A 17,864-nucleotide genomic window follows, 5' to 3' on the forward strand; every position below is an offset into this window, starting at 1 on the left:
CTCAGTTCTGTCCAAACAGCATCCAAAAGTAGGTGCCCTTTAATAGTTAGTAAGTTAGTAGTTGGGTTTAGGTATTTGGTAGGATTAGGGATGTAGAAATAAATAAACAGCCAATACCTTAATAATAGCCTGGTATTAAGCCACTAGTAATGATTGAGAGTTCTTAATTAAATCAACTGTTACCAAAATGTCCTATTAAGAAATCTCTTTTAATGAACAGAACCACACTGTCACGTCTGCAAGATCAAAACAGGAACAAAAAAAAAAAAAGGTGCGTATCCAAGTGCAGATTTAATATTAAATAGTGCGGTACCAGTAAACAAAATCCAAAGTGCAAAGTAACAAAATAACATACAAACAACAAAACAAGAAACTAAAACAGATTAAACACGAACTAGACTTAAGCAAGATACAAGAGCGAGATCAAGAACAACATACCAGAGCTGACAAGATAGACAAACGACGCAGTCACAAACAGAGGTGGAATAGTTGAATATATAGTCCAGGTAATCAACGGAGATTGGAGACAGCTGTGGTTGAAATCAGTGTAGATGACAGACCGGGTGTGTGCACGAAAGAATGTATGGAAATGTAGTCTTTTTGGGCGCTGTAGTTTCACTCAGTGTCCATTGAACTACAGTGCCCTCAGGTGGTCACTGACAGTCACGACACACACAAGGTCTGAAATTGCTGTGTCATACAATATTTCAACGTAACGTGACTTTTTCACCTTTAAATGACTCTTGCGGTACTCTGTGTTTTCCTAAAATACCATGTTTTATGATTTTAGAGCACTTTGCTGAGCACTGGTGTTCCAAGATGAAGGACAAGGAGAGCCTCTTTGCCCAATGTCACGCCACGGTCAATCCAGACAGCTACTACAAAGTCAGTAAATAACTACAAAGTTTGATCTGAAACCATAGCATATAAAGTAATCCGGGGTTATTTTAGTGTTATTCATATCCTGTTGTAGTTTGGTTTTGGTTCAAATTGCTGACTTCTGTAAAGATCTGTTGTCAATTAAATATGTTGTTTTTGGATTTTGATCTCCTCTGTCTGATAAACAAGACATCGCTAACAGATCACAGTGATTGTTCACACAAAAATAATTTTTGTTTACTATTTACTCCATTAAGTCTGAAGAACATATTTGTTTCTTCACATAAACAGATTTGATGGTTTCTAACAAAAGAAAAATAAAAAATAAAAAAATATATAAATATATATATATTTCAGAAATTGGTATCAAATCGGCCAATTTGTCCAATTGTAAAATCATGATTGGTGCATCACTATTAGGGAATGTACTGTATATCCACAATACTCCACAATAAGCAGTGACAACACATGAATGTTCTTTCAGAGATGCAAATACTCCAGCTGTACCTGTGAGAAGAGCGAGGACTGTCTGTGTACGGTTTTCTCCTCATATGCCCGGGCCTGTGCGGCTAAAGGAGTAATCCTCGAAGGCTGGAGAGAAATTGTGTGCGGTAAGATGGCTGAAACCTGTTGATTTGGTGAAAAGTTTGTTAACAAAAATGTGAAATGTTAATGTAAAAGCATTGTGATATTCTGCTTTCTACTGTGATTTAGTACCAATAATCCCAATTCTATTTTTTGTACCTCTACCCCTTCCAATTGGGCCTTGAAACAAAGTGTGAAGGGGAAGTGCTTCAAAAATTTACCCCTAAGAAATGAGACAGCACTACAGCACCTGCACACGTCATCTTATGTCATCGCGATCTATTGTTTCATGTGAGATCGACGATTGTGACTGCTGTAGTTATTCCAGTTGTTTTACTTTTTGGTATTTTTCTTCAGGAAACCACCAGAAGCAATGATATGATGTTATCATAACGATTTAATACGGCATTAAGCTAGTAACTGTACTGTGCATTTTCACCATTGCCATACTTATCTATGTAAACACACAAAACAACATTAACATTGTACCAGACACTGTAAAAAGGCTCATTCCCAGCCACTAGACATTACTGACAGGTATTCCAGTGTCATCGGGTGTCCGAATGTTGTGGGACTATACAGGAGTTATTATTATGGATTATAGATATCAAAATTTAGCGTTTTTTTTTTTTTTTTTTTTTTACTTTACCGTTTTTTTTTTTTTTTAAATGAAAGTGAAACATGATCGCAGTTATGATTTTATTAAAACATATGTTTGTTTGGAGTAAAAATTCTTAATAATGACAAAAAAACAACTAATTTGTACGTCTCCCGACTTGTGTGTGCAGCCATGCTGCTGTTGTAGATGGTGTATTCTGGGAAATTTTGTACACTTTGGTTTTGTGTGTTTTGTGTGGTTTTGTGGTGTTTTTAAGGTGTGGTCCCGAAAAATCTCAGTTTCAAGGGGTATCTTCCCCTTGGCCCTACGCCTTCAAGCTAAAGAGAATTGGGACAATTGGTTAAGGAGAAGGGCTAAGGGGTAGAATTGAGATTGGGCCTGATTTACACAACACTAATTTGTTACTCATAGATGTAAATAAGTTGGTCTTCTTGATTCTGTGGTAACGGTCGTGATATGTTTACAGTTTTACATTTAATTTTATGTTGAAAAATGCTTTTTTTTCAACATTTTGAAAATGTCATATTTGTCATATTTTAGGATCAAAAGTTTTGAATTACTAAAATGCTTACTTTGGATTTCTTCCCACAGACAAGTATATAAAGGATTGCCCAGCCTCACAGAGCTACTCCTATGAGCTACAGAGCTGTCAGCGCACCTGTGTTTCTCTCGCCTCGGAGCGCCAGAGCTGCAATGTTGACTTCGTTCCTGTTGACGGATGCGCATGCCCAGATGGACTGTACCAAGATGAGAATAATCTTTGTGTACCTATGGAAAAATGTCCATGTTACCATAACGGGCAGAAGATCCATCCTGGAAAGTCTCTCACTATTAGGGACGAACACTGGTAAGATCAGTAGAAGCATTTTAGATATATTACTATTACAAGCTATATATATATATATATATATATATATATATATATATATATATATATATATATATATATATATATATATATATATATATATATATATATATATATACAATTACAAGCTATGAAATGTATAGAGTTTGATGTTATTTCTCTGTCCAGTGTTTGCATGAATGGAAAATTCCACTGTCGATCCTGGAAAACCCAAATTCTGGGTATGGAAAATCACTTTTATCTTCTCCATAGGTTATATTAGTATACTTTTGGTTTAACAATTTGCATCTGATGTCTTTTGCAGGATGTCCCTCTCCGAAGGTGTTCTTCAATTGCAGTACAGCAGGCCCAGAAGAATATGGCTTGGAATGTGCAAAGACTTGCTCGCATCAAGAAGTTGACTGTGTGAGTTCATATTGTCTGTTATGGCTTTTTAGTGTGGGTAACAACATTGTGCTTGTACATGATGCATTTGCTTCCCTTTTTCCAGTTCTCTCTAGACTGTCAGTCTGGCTGCCAGTGTCCTTTTGGTCTACTGGATGATGGCAGAGGACACTGCGTTCAACCGTACAACTGCCCATGTAAACATGATGGACAGTATTATGCACCAGGATCTGTGATTGTTAAAGATTGTAATAAATGGTGCGTATTGTTTTTATTTTTTATATGTATACTTATAAAATACTCATACTATTTATTTTAAAGTTAAAGTTTTAGGGCCCTATCATAAAACAAGCGCAATAAGGCGCAAGGCGAGTAGGGTGCAATTTGTTGCTATTTTCAGACCAGCACAAATGTCATTTTCACATTTTGCGTCACGTTATTTAAATAGCAGAGCCATTTGCGCCACTTTGTGGACTCATGGCTAAGCTGGCCTATAAAGTAGGCGTGTTAAGATGCATCGTTTTCGCTTTGCTATTTTGAGGAACTGAAACAGACCACGTATTGACCAACTAAATGTTGGTCCAGCAATGTTAAAGTCCAGCATAGAGCGCGTTAGTTATGCACCTATGCGGGTTCAAATGCGTACACACTGCTTAATACACACAGGATGTACAGCAATACAAAAAATATCTTTACATTTGAAAAAAAATTAATTATTTAAATGTTACAAAACATTATTATTTTCTTGGTAGGAATATTTAATCTATGCATATATTTATATTTGTTTTAATAAAAACACATTTATATTTGTCCGCCTGTCAGGTTTTGGAGACGTATACATTACCATATGGGGCTTAAAAATAAGACGTGTGTTTGGATACACACAATGTGTTTTGGTTTAACAGTTTTTTGAGCTACTGAATCTTAAAGGGATTGAGAGATGAGACTCTGATTGGTCAAATGTACGTTATGCTAAAAACACAGCCATAACACATTATGAGAATAAGCACAACCCTGTTAGACCATGTGCCAGGGCACAGACCCTATTTTTTGTCTTTAAAAAAAGCAAGAGTGAATTCGGACACACCCTTAATGCTTTTGCACCATGCAATTTAGACTTTGCGCCTAGATCTTTAAAATAGAGCCCTTAGTATTTCGTTTTTTTTTTTTTTTTAGTCCTTGTTATATTAGTTTTTTTGGTATTTAATTTTAGTTATATTAAATTAGACCATATGAAAACTACAAATATTGCAGCTAGTTGAAATAAAATTTAAATTTTTTATTATTTGTAAAATTACATATTCTTTGTTATTTGAAGTCTTTTTTTGTAATTCAGTTTTTATTTGCACAATTAATTTATATACTTTTTTAACAATCAGATAGAAAAGTATTTTTAACAGCGATTATATATCCCCCATCCCCCACCCTGTTAAACGCACATCAGGAAACACAGGATAACTGTAGTTTAGACCAAACAAGTAAATGAGTTACGTTGAATTTGACTTTCATAGTATCAGATGAGGGTTAAGTGTCTTAGAATTCTTTGATGTCGCATATATAAATTTTTGACACCACAAAATATACAGTTTAGCATGGTTGGTCCATGCTGATGACAGTTGTAGAAAACGGTATTTCCACCTCTGTACCAACATTGTAGCAGTTGAAGCAGTGAAGTCATTTTTAAGTGACTGAAACAGTTTTATTTATTAAATAACAACCCAACATAAAATGTTTTTATTGCTAGATGAATGCATTACTTCGCTTTTTATTGCCTTTAGCACAAAACTGTGGAATAAAACAAGATTTGCGTCTACTTTAATTTTTACAGCATTTGTCGACGGGGAAATTGGTTATGTTCACAAAAGAAGTGTCCAGGAATCTGCACAATATATGGCAGCGGACATTATAAAACATTCGATCAGCAAAGATTCGGCTTCAGGGGAGACTGCAGTTATATAGCAGCTCAGGTAAGTGCACAAAGTAGTATTGCGTCACTATTTAAATAACATTAAATGTACTTCAGGAGGCAAAGGGTCAAATTCTCTTGTTTTGCAGAACAAGTGTGGAAATAAAACTGGTAATTTTCACGTGGTCACCGAAAATATGCCTTGCGGAACAACAGGAACTACGTGCTCAAAGGCTGTTGGGATCCTTTTGGGGGTAAGGTCGAATGTGTGGGTCTCTTGCCACTATGGTTTTATCTTTAATGGTACATTTAGAGTAAATATAAAAATAAAACACCAAAGCAGTCACATTAATATGCTGTAATACTATGATCATTTTAAATGTAAACGGTTAACGTTTCCACGGTCTTCCACCAGGGGTGCCCAAACTCAGTCCTGGAGGGAACTTGGAATTTGCTCCAGCCCCAATTAGACACACCTGAACCAGCTAATCAAGCTCTTTGTATGTATACTAGAAACGTCCAGGCAGGTGTGTTGAAGGAAGTTGGAGCTAAACTATGCAGGACACCAGCCCTCCAGGACTGAGTTTGGGCACCCCTGGTGTTTCACTATTTAAAATTTGAAATATATAAAGTGTATGTCAGTCAGTGTATGCTATTGACCTTATTCTAAAATGCGGAAGTGCGCCTGTTTTCGCGATTGTCTTAGAACTTCCGATTCAGTCGCCTATGGGAGAAATGACTAGGAATAATAAACGGCAAAAAACGGTCAAACTACTTGCTCTACAAACAAATGTTTGCATGACTATACAGACCAAGTAGAAAAATATAACAAGAAAATATCAAATTGCAACATCAAGCAGCATAATGAGCAGTTTTTAATGTATAAAAATGAATGGAAGTAAATGAGACCGGAAGTCTCGAGCCAAAAAGATTCAAATGGCAGCGTCCACTCGTCGGTGGAGAATAAGGTCAATACAGTTTCCTTACTAATATGCCATACAGTAAAATTGTAGTTTTTCTTCTCACTTCTCAACCACACAGAGGACTTGGCTGCTGCTTTCTGATGGGACTGTAACAGCCACTGATGTCGGAACTGGTCCGAATATCAAGTACAATGAGAGAAACGTTGGCATGTACCTTGTCATTGATGCTGCCATTGGACTGACAGTGTTGTGGGATCGCAAAACCACTGTCCGGATCATTCTGCAACCTCAGCACATGGTGAATTTACATCACAATCTACAATGCTTTTTCCTGACACTTCTGCACAAATTACAAGTCCAACAGTCATTGGAATGTAATGCAACCTGAGCATGCTGTTGTATTTTTATAGGATGATGTTTGTGGCTTGTGTGGAAATTTCAATGGAAATGGAAAAGATGATTTTACCACTCAAGGAAACTTACCAACTACAAACATAATGGAGTTTGTCGACAGCTGGAAAGTGTTAAGCACTTGCCCTGATGCCCAACCAGATTTTGACCCATGCTCTCAAACTCCTAACCGAGAAACATGGGCAAAAATACAGTGTAGCATCATAAAGGAAGTTACATTTAAAGACTGCCATAGCAAGGTATAGATGGAGCCTTTTGGGTTAATACAAAAATGGCCTGTAATGTGGTATGATAATCAAGCTAAATATTTCTTAAGCAAGTAAAGGTTTGTTCCTACAGGTGGATCCAAATCCATATTATGAGAACTGTGTGAAGGACTCATGTTCATGCGACACTGGTGGAGATTGCGAATGCTTCTGTACGGCTGTCGCAGCTTATGCTCAAGCCTGCAATGAGGCCGGTGTTTGTGTTGTCTGGAGAACTCCTGAGATCTGCCGTAAGGATCTTTAATTCTAGTGCAGATCTAGATTTTCTGCCAAGCATGAGTGCTTCTTTCTTTTAACAAATTACTGTAATTTTAATACATTTGGTTTAGTTTGTTTGATCATTTTTAAACTTGCATCCATGTTTCCCTGTCAGCTGTGTACTGTGACTACTACAATGAACCAGGAGAATGCACATGGCATTACAGTCCTTGTCATACACCTTGCTATAAAACATGTCTCAACCCTGATGGTATCTGCAACAACACTTTACCCAACCTGGAAGGTGAGCTGCCGTTTAGTGTACACTTGATTATTTTTTAAAATTTGAATGTACAGTGCTAAACAGAATAGATATGAGGAAACCATTATGAACAGCATTTTTGCTGAATTTTGTTATTGTTTCTTTGTAAAATTATTAAGCTTGAAAGTCATTAATTAAATGAGAGGATGATCCACCAATCAACCTCTACTGACATACAATATATATTTTACAGGATGTTATCCAGAATGTCCAGAGGATAAGCCTATATTTGATGAAAAAAATCAGATCTGTGTAGAAGAGTGTCCTACGCCACCTCCACCAACAACAACACCAGAACCTACCACAACTACCCCAATACCAACAACTACCACAAAACCACCTACAACAACACCAGTACCTACCACAACTACCCCAGTTCCAACAACTACCACAATACCACCTACAACAACACCAGTACCTACTACAACTACCCCTGTACCACCTACAACAACACCAGTACCTACTACAACTACCCCGGTACCACCTACAACAACACCAGTACCTACTACAACTACCCCTGTACCACCTACAACAACACCAGTACCTACTACAACTACCCCTGTACCACCTACAACAACACCAGTACCTACTACAACTACCCCTGTACCACCTACAACAACACCAGTACCTACTACAACTACCCCGGTACCACCTACAACAACACCAGTACCCACAACAACTACCCCAATACCAACAACTACCACATTACCACCAACAACAACACCAGTACCCACCACAACTACGCCTATACCCTCTACATCACCTTGTATAATATGTGAATGGTCTGACTGGTTTAATGTGTATAATCCTGCAACAGGAGGAGGGAATGACGAAGAGACCTATAAAAATATTGCAGCCAGTGGAGGAGAGATCTGTGAACAGCCAGAAGATATTGAATGTAGGGGTGTAGAGGCCAAACCTGGCATGAGTTTTGAAGATTATATTCATGAAACAAAACAAGTTGTACAGTGCAATGTTTCTTATGGATTGGTGTGTAAAAAGGATGAACAGAAATTCCGCCCCTATAAATGTTTTGACTATGAAATAAGAGTTTACTGCTGTTATGATTGTGGATCAACAACAACAGCATTTACAACATCACCTACCCCTATACCAACAACTACCACACAGCCACCAACAACAACACCAGAACCTACCACAACTGCCACAGTGCCACCTACAACAACACCAGAACCTACCACCACTACCCCTATACCGACAACTACCACAGAGCCACCAAAGCCACCTACAACTACCCCTACACCGACAACTACCACAGAGCTACCTACAACAACACCAGAACCTACCACAACCACCCCAATACCGACAACTACCACAGAGCCACCAAAGCCACCTACAACTACTCCTATACCAACAATTACCACAGAGCCTCCAACAACAACACCAGAACCTACCACAACTACCCCAGTACCTACAACTACCACAGAGCCACCAAAGCCACCTACAACTACTCCTGTACCAACAACTACCACAGAGCCTCCAACAACAACACCAGAACCTACCACAACCACCCCTGTACCAACAACAACACCAGAACCTACCACAACTACCCCTGTACCTACAACTACCACAGAGCCACCAAAGCCACCTACAACTACTCCTATACCAACAACTACCACAGAGCCACCAACAACAACACTAGAACCTACCACAACTACCCCTGTACCTACAACTACCACAGAGCCACCAACAACCACACCGCAACCTACCACAACCACCCCAATACCTACAACTACCACAGAGTCACCTACAACCACTCCTGTACCGACAACTACCACTGAGCCACCAAAGCCACCTACAACTACTCCTATACCAACAACTACCACAGAGCCACCAACAACAACACCAGAACCTACCACAACTACCCCTGTACCTACAACAACACCAGAACCTACCACAACTACCCCTGTACCTACAACTACCACAGAACCACCAAAGCCACCTACAACTACCCCTATACTGACAACTACCACAGAGCCACCTACAACTACTCCTGTACCGACAACTACTACAGAGCCTCCAAAGCCACCTACAACTACCCCTATACCGACGACTACCACAGAGCTACCTACAACAACACCAGAACCTACCACAACCACCCCAATACCTACAACTACCACAGAGCCACCAAAGCCACCTACAACTACCCCTATACCGACAACTACCACAGAGCCACCTACAACAACACCAGAACCTACCACAACCACCCCAATACCTACAACTACCACAGAGCCACCAAAACCACCTACAACTACCCCAATACCTACAACTACCACAGAGCCACCTACAACTACTCCTGTACCAACAACTACCACAGAGCCACCAACAACAACACTGGAACCTACCACAACCACTCCTTTACCTACAACTACCACAGAGCCACCAATGCCACCTACAACTACCCCTATACTGATAACTACCACAGAGCTACCTACAACAACACCAGAACCTACCACAACCACCCCAATATCTACAACTACCACAGAGTCTCCTACAACTACTCCTGTACTGACAACTACCACAGAGCCTCCAAAGCCACCTACAACTACCCCTATACCGACATCTACCACAGAACCACCTACAACAACACCAGAACCTACAACTACTCCTGTACCGACAAGTACCACAGGGCACCCAAAGCCACCTACAACTACCCCTATACCGACAACTACCCCAGAGCCACCTACAACAACACCAGAACCTACCACAACCACCCCAAAACCTACAAGTACCACAGAGTCACCTACAACTACTCCTGTACCGACAACTACCACAGAGCCTCCAAAGCCACCTACAACTACTCCTATACCAACAACTACCACAGAGCCACCAACAACAACACCAGAACCTACCACAACCACCCCTGTACCTACAACTACCACAGAGCCACCAAAGCCACCTACAACTACCCCTATACCGACAACTACCACAGAGCCACCTACAACAACACTAGAACCTACCACAACCACCCCAATACCTACAACTACCACAGAGTCACCTACAACTACCCCTATACCGACAACTACCACAGAGCCACCTACAACAACACCAGAACCTACCACAACCACCCCTGTACCTACAACTACCACAGAGCCACCAAAGCCACCTACAACTACCCCTATACCGACAACTACCACAGAGCCACCAACAACAACACCAGAACCTACCACAACCACCCCTGTACCTACAACTACCACAGAGCCACCAAAGCCACCTACAACTACCCCTATACCGACAACTACCACAGAGCCACCTACAACAACACCAGAACCTACCACAACCACCCCTGTACCTACAACTACCACAGAGCCACCAAAGCCACCTACAACTACCCCTATACCGACAACTACCACAGAGCCACCTACAACAACACTAGAACCTACCACAACCACCCCAATACCTACAACTACCACAGAGTCACCTACAACTACCCCTATACCGACAACTACCACAGAGCCACCTACAACAACACCAGAACCTACCACAACCACCCCTGTACCTACAACTACCACAGAGCCACCAAAGCCACCTACAACTACCCCTATACCGACAACTACCACAGAGCCACCTACAACAACACCAGAACCTACCACAACCACCCCTGTACCTACAACTACCACAGAGCCACCAAAGCCACCTACAACTACCCCTATACCGACAACTACCACAGAGCCACCAACAACAACACCAGAACTTAAGACAACCACCCCTGTACCAACAACTACTACAGAGCCACCAAAGCCACCTACAACTACCCCTATACCGACAACTACCACAGAGCTACCAACAACTACTCCTGTACCGACAACTACCACAGAGCCACCAAAGCCACCTACAACTACCCCTATACCTACAACTACCACAGAACCACCTACAACAACACCAGAACCTACCACATCATCTACGTTATCAACACCACCCCCTGGATCAACACGTGAAACAATAAGTCCTGTAACAGGAACAACAACACCATCTATATCAAAACCGGTTGTTATAGATACAGCAACAACAGAATCACCTACTTCGACCCTTATACCAACAACTACCACAAAGCCTACTACAACAGAATCAACCACATCACCTGTGCCAACAACTACCACAAAGCCCACTACAACAGAATCAACCACATCACCTGTGCCAACAACTACCACAAAGCCTACTACAACAGAATCAACCACATCACCTGTGACAACTACCACAAAGCCCACTACAACAGAATCAACCACATCACCTGTGCCAACAACTACTACAATGTTTCCTACAACAACACCAGGGACCACCACTTCACCTACCCCTACTCCAACTTCACACTACGACTGCCCTGAATGGGACAAAAACGTACAACTTTATATTCTTTCTTTTAAATTGTAACATTTTAGCGCTGTAACTACTTTTATCAGTATCCATGATGCTATTTAAATATTCTCAGAATCAACATGAGATATTGCTGAATATTTTACTAATTTCTTCATCACCAGACTAATGAGACCTTCATCTTGTGTAACTGCACTATGGCAAGATGCATAGAAGACAACATCATCGAAATTATTCCATTTGAATGCCCTCCACTTCAGAACATTACCTGTGAAAATGGCAAAAATCCAGTGCTTGTCTATGATGAGCACTACTGTTGCCAGTATTACACATGTGACTGTAAGTAAATCAATCTTCACATTCTTGCAACCATTACAATTAACAACAGCAATGTCCTTTCAACACAATGTGCTTAATTTTGTTGTTCTTTTAATCGTAGGCTTCTGTGAAGGCTGGGGTGACCCACATTACATCACATTTGATGGACTCTTCTACAGTTACCAAGGAAACTGCACTTATATATTAATGGAGGAAATTAGGCCTCATTACCACTTGACGATTTACATTGACAATGTCTTCTGTGACCCTATTGAGCATGTATCCTGTCCTAGATCTATTATTGTTTCATACAACAATCAAGTCATAACACTTAAAAATCACAATTTCTTCGGAGGTGCAGAACTAGAGGTGAGTGTTTTGGACTACTTTACCGAGATTACTTCCTACTGTAAGTATCCTAAGCCTAGTCTTCTTCTGTCCTATCAGGCTCTAATGGGCAATGTTCTATTGACGCTACCATATGCTCACAATGGTGTGAGGGTTGTAAGCTCGAGTTTAGACCTGTTCCTAAGTATTCCACAGCTCAATGTTGATGTATCCTTTGGAGCCACCGGCTTTAGCATCAACCTGCCATTCCAGCATTTTGGAAACAACACACAAGGTCACTGTGGTAAGTCACAATTTGGATGATAGAGGTTTGTTATCATGCTCTGTCCATCTTAAATGATTGCCGAAAATCTTTTACAAAGGAACATGCAACAACAACAAGGCTGATGACTGCATGATCCCTGGAGGGATCTTGGTGGACGACTGTTCGGTGATGGCAGATTATTGGGCAGCCAGTGGTGTAAATGATGAAATGTGTACTCCACCAACTGCATTGCCAACTGTTGGAGGTGATATCAAACCTACACCTAAGCCATGCAAGGCCCATCCTGACTGCTTTCTCCTTGGTAGCGAGTAAGTTTATTTCTGTGTATTAATGTAATCAATTTCAATATACAGATCTTCCAAAGTGAGATATACTACTGCTTTCTTTCTCAGGTTGTTTGAAGCGTGCCATGCTCATGTGTCTCCTGAAAACTTCTTTATGGGATGTGAATACGATAGTTGCCATATGAGCAACCCCGCTGTTGTGTGTACCAGTTTGCAGAGTTACGCAAGGTCTTGCTCTCAGTTAGGGATCTGCGTACACTGGAGGAATTACACTAACCTTTGCAGTAAGTTCTAAAAACTGTTTAAGTTAAGCATCATTGGAAGGGTTAGATATTAAGTGTTGTGCTTTCCTTTTCTTTCTCAGATATTGAATGCACAGAAGATAAAGTCTTTAATCCTTGTGGTCCTGCTGAGCCACCAAGCTGTGACGATATGTATGCTCTTTTTTCCACATATTAAAAATACTTGAGACAATTTTTGAAAAGGAGGCATAGTACTTGTAAAGTATCACAAAATATTTGCTTGATTCGCATATATAACTGATTTCAAAAGGATCACTTGCTTATGATTGACCACGGTGGGTCCTGGATAAGCAATCACAGGATACACCAATCAGATAAATTTTATTACATATAAATAGCCAGATTTCCTTACCTTAACCTCCTTCATCTTGAAGAATCCTCCCATCGACCCCTACTCCTTACTCTCTTTCCTAATTAAATAGGGGAAGCTCTCGAGACCTACTATAGCTCAGACTACCCTCTCACCCAATGTAACCGTAGGGAGCCCAGGGTACAAGGATCACCCAAGCTTAGGGCCCTCTCCCTAGACGGCATGTCAAACTCACTCTCATTTATCAATCATTAGCTGCGTGTGAACTCTTGAATATAGATTTTAAGAGTTCACACTAAGCTGATGATTGATTATAAAGCTTGTTTGGCATGCTGTCACGGGAGAGAGCCCTGAGCTCAAAAGATCCTCAAGCCCGGGGCTCCTTCCCATTGCAAGGTGAGAGGGGAGTTTGAGCTCAGGTAGATCTTGAGAACTCCTCTGCTGTAGAAGCTAATGAACAGAAAGTGATTGATAACTACTTACTAGGAGCATGTCTATGGTGCCAATTTGGATTAGTCAATTAACCTCATTTGCATGTTTTTGGACGGTGGAAGGAAACCAGGGGAAATCCCACGCAAGCACAGGGAGAAAGTGCAAACTCCGCACAAAAAACATCAGCTTGCTTGGTAATAATCAGAACAAAGGACGTTCTCGCTGTAAGGCAACAGTTCTAACCACTGGGCCACTGTGCCACTTATCTACGAAAGGAGGAGGAGTGAAAGAGAGGATTCTTCAAAAATGAAGACGGCTGTGGTATGAAACCTAGGGCATTTATAGTGACTCAGGAGTTGTCTGATTGGTGAATGATAAATTGGATAATGCGGGACCAGCCGCAAGCAATCATAAGCACATGATCCTCTCGAAATTAGTTTATAAATAAACTTCACTAAGAGTTAATACAGCATTTCTTGCAGATTTAAAAAGTAATGATGGAATAATAAAAGCATATAATAAAAAAGTTAAAATACATTTTGCAGACCTGAACAGAGAACCATTACAGTGCCCACAGAGGGCTGCTTCTGTCCTGAAGGCACAATGCTCTTCAACAAGGACTCAGGAGTCTGTGTCAGCAAATGCGGTAAGAAGACTCTGAGTCAAGTGTGTGTATAAGTATGCATTGAAATGAAGTGTGGAATATATTAGTATGATTTTTCTCCTCTTTTTTTTACTTATTAGGATGCATGGATGCCTCTGGGACACCACGTGAGGTATGGTGTTTTTTTTAAAGCTATTCGGTTTTGCTATTTCATAAACTGTTTTCCATCAAGGCAATGGGTGGGTTAAAGGGACCAAAACAAAGACAGCATTCCAGCACGCAACATACATTTTCAAAGCAGAATATCTGACTTTAGCATTGTTTTTTAGATAAACAAGAATGTTCACTTGGCCTGTTTCTTAAATATCTGCAAACATTTTATGGTATGTTTGTGCTTTAGAAGTGTCAAAAACTTAAATGCAGCACCTTTAATGATCTCTTCCAATCCCCTAGCTCCAAAGATCAATACCATTGCAGTTTGTTACATGTCTACATACGGCGTGTTAAAGCACCTACATCAGTTTTACATTTTAAACACATAGAAGGATTAAAGAAGATGTCTGCAGTTAGGAGAGATATGGAGTCTATTATTTTATATTGTGCTTCTCTTGTTTGTGTGCAAACAGATATTTTCTTAGCATTAGAATAAGGGTGCTTTCACACCTACACTTTTGTTTTGGAACCTGTCTTGTTTTCCCAGTTAGCGCGGTTCGTTTGGCATATGTGAAACCACCAATCGCTCTTGGATCCGCGCCAAATCAATCGCTCCAAGAACGCTTGAATGAGGTGGTCTCAGCTCGATTGAAATTAACTCTGGAGCAGATCAATTGCAGTGAGAAAGCGATCCAATCGTTATATCACTGTGTTTTACGGATATGTAATAGGCATACGGCTATATAAAGAGAGAATTATGAGTAGGGCGGGAAATTTCGCGAGTCTCCAGATGCCAGCAAATGAGTGATAATCTCCCGGTAATCTCGCGTCTCCCTCCCGGTCCTCAAATAGGCTACGTCGCTCACCCTTCTCACCCCTACCCACCGCATCTCTCCATCACTCTCCACCACCAAACCACCACCTCTCCTGACAGCTGAGCGAGACTCTGCAAAATAAACCCTGACACGCTGACCAATGTGAGGAGAGTTTACTCACACGTGACTTGTTTTAGCTCTTTTGGTCCGATTAGAAACTTTGCAGTGTGAAAGCGAACCGAACCCAGAGGAAAGAGCAACAATGTAACAATTGTAATCTCTGTTTCGGAAACACTGAATCGATTCACAGGTGTGAAAGCACCCTAAATATCATCTCTCATTTGACCACATTGGCCAACATTGATCCTCCAGTAAATGTCTGACAGGGTAGCTTTTGTAGGTTCTTCCACACATTAGCTATGTTACATTGGTTATTGATAATCCTTCTCCTGGTTGGTCTATCCAATAGAATCATAAATGATACAAAGAATTCAAGATAGCACAGAAAGAAGGCTGATGTTATGCCAGCATATAAAAAAGATTAGTTGTTGAGCACTGCTTTGTTTTTCATGTTGAATTATGAATAAACATGATTTATACCTATTAATAAAGACAGCTATTTTCATAAGTAGTCGCCTGAATTTGTTATGTATAAACGCAGCTTTTTCCGCTTTCATCACCACTAGTTCTGTTCACTTGTCTTGGTAATTAATGGCCTTAAAAATTACCCTAAATTAACCTAACCCACTTCGTGTTTAACGGCAGTTTGACGAGGTTTTCGAGTACAACTGCGAGGAGTGCGTCTGTGAAAGAGCCAGCAAATCAGTGACCTGTAAACCCAAGAGTTGTCCTGGCGGGAACCCTGAGGTCTGCACTGAACCTGGCTTTGTGCTGGTCAACTACACCGATCCCTCAGAACCGTGCTGCAGCAAACAAGTCTGCAGTAAGACAAGTTTGACAGTTTCCAAAGAGACTAACTTCAGGTTTGCATCGTCCTTTCCTTAAGTCATCTCTCTTTGTGTTTGGTAATGTAGACTGTGATGTCAGCATGTGTCCACCTTTGGATAAGAAGTGTAATATTGGATATGCGCCAATCCTGGACGTTCCTGAAGGCAAATGCTGTCCAGAAATTAAATGCGGTATTGCTATTTTTAATTCTACATATATATTTTTGTTTGCTTTGTATATTGTGTTTATTTTGATTATAAATGATGTCTGTATCGCTTAGGGGTGTCACGATTTCGATTAAAAATCGAAATCGATCGAAATTTATGCTCAATTTCGATTATCGAATGAAAAAATAGAATCGTTGAGGCTGCCACGCCCCCATGTCACGTCACCTTGGCTTGCCAAGCAGGAAAAAAACCGGCTTGTTGAAGTGCTTGTTAAACTGCAGAAGCAGGAGACCCGTCGACAGAACTTAAACCCTCTCCTCTTTCAATTAAGTCACCGGTGTGTAAGCATTTTGGATTTCCAGTGAGTTATGTAGACAACAATCGTGTTGTCGACAAAAAAAAAAAAAAACACACAGTTTTGCAAGCTCTGCTATGTACCTATTACGTACGGTTCTTCCGATAGACAACACCGGCATCACAATCCTCCGCCCACCCTCGTTGCAAATTCGCAAAGTACACACACAGGCCCTGTTTACACTGTCTTTGTTTTTAAATTGCATTTTAGAACGACAACGATTTGACATCCACAGTGGCGTGTAGCATTTCTGAGCAGCCCTCCTTCCTCTCTAACTTTACCTCTGAAAATGCACATCACGTGACCACACAGACATAGACGTACATACAGCCATGCGTTCGTGACAGCAGGTCCAGGCAGTCAGAGGACTGCTTCAATCTTTCACTCACTTGTACTTATTCATTTTAGCGAACACCTCAGATACTGTTGGCTGGTTCCTGTTGGTTGTGCGTCTTTTTTACCGACGCCATTATAACGACACAGATCACTGCCTATTCAGGCAGAGTCCCGCAGAAAAAGTGATTGACAGGTGGTAATTATGTGTAACTTACCTTTATTCATTTACTGTATGATTTGTTTATGGGTAAAACAAAGACCATCCAGGTCAGGTAGTTTAAACGGTAGGCTACAAATAATTAATTGGTCATTAATTAATTAATTATTCATAATTGAAAATCGAATCGAATCGTGCCTTCAGAATCGAAAATGTAATCGAATCGAAAATTTGGAGGATCGTGACACCCTTAGTATCGCTTGTCTGAATCTTTGTTTAATTAATTATTTCTTTTAGAGCCAAAGAAAGTGTGTGTCCACAAAAACACAGAGTATGAGGTAAATTAAATTAAGTGTTTTTTGTAATGTAATAAT

At 40.5% G+C, this 17,864-nt stretch overlaps 1 protein-coding gene across 1 annotated transcript in view; it reads left to right on the plus strand.

Moving 5' to 3' along the window:
• muc2.1 (mucin 2.1) overlaps positions 1 to 17,864 on the plus strand; it is a 40,085-nt gene that overhangs the window by 14,668 nt on the left and 7,553 nt on the right. The window contains exons 14-39 of the mRNA XM_087312752.1: positions 791 to 885; positions 1,364 to 1,490; positions 2,675 to 2,930; positions 3,120 to 3,172; positions 3,256 to 3,356; positions 3,442 to 3,593; positions 5,164 to 5,302; positions 5,391 to 5,495; positions 6,283 to 6,462; positions 6,575 to 6,814; positions 6,915 to 7,071; positions 7,215 to 7,343; positions 7,555 to 9,319; positions 9,358 to 10,207; positions 10,269 to 11,720; positions 11,861 to 12,035; positions 12,136 to 12,383; positions 12,462 to 12,645; positions 12,725 to 12,935; positions 13,020 to 13,195; positions 13,276 to 13,345; positions 14,501 to 14,601; positions 14,700 to 14,731; positions 16,293 to 16,470; positions 16,562 to 16,666; positions 17,788 to 17,828. Coding sequence (XP_087168878.1) covers positions 791 to 885; positions 1,364 to 1,490; positions 2,675 to 2,930; positions 3,120 to 3,172; positions 3,256 to 3,356; positions 3,442 to 3,593; positions 5,164 to 5,302; positions 5,391 to 5,495; positions 6,283 to 6,462; positions 6,575 to 6,814; positions 6,915 to 7,071; positions 7,215 to 7,343; positions 7,555 to 9,319; positions 9,358 to 10,207; positions 10,269 to 11,720; positions 11,861 to 12,035; positions 12,136 to 12,383; positions 12,462 to 12,645; positions 12,725 to 12,935; positions 13,020 to 13,195; positions 13,276 to 13,345; positions 14,501 to 14,601; positions 14,700 to 14,731; positions 16,293 to 16,470; positions 16,562 to 16,666; positions 17,788 to 17,828 — 7,322 coding nt within the window. The remainder of the gene's footprint in view (positions 1 to 790; positions 886 to 1,363; positions 1,491 to 2,674; positions 2,931 to 3,119; positions 3,173 to 3,255; positions 3,357 to 3,441; positions 3,594 to 5,163; positions 5,303 to 5,390; positions 5,496 to 6,282; positions 6,463 to 6,574; positions 6,815 to 6,914; positions 7,072 to 7,214; positions 7,344 to 7,554; positions 9,320 to 9,357; positions 10,208 to 10,268; positions 11,721 to 11,860; positions 12,036 to 12,135; positions 12,384 to 12,461; positions 12,646 to 12,724; positions 12,936 to 13,019; positions 13,196 to 13,275; positions 13,346 to 14,500; positions 14,602 to 14,699; positions 14,732 to 16,292; positions 16,471 to 16,561; positions 16,667 to 17,787; positions 17,829 to 17,864) is intronic.

The sequence above is a fragment of the Danio rerio genome, chromosome 25, assembly GCF_052040795.2.
Source record: "Danio rerio strain M-AB ecotype USA chromosome 25, GRCz13ab, whole genome shotgun sequence".
NCBI classification, from domain to species: domain Eukaryota; kingdom Metazoa; phylum Chordata; class Actinopteri; order Cypriniformes; family Danionidae; genus Danio; species Danio rerio.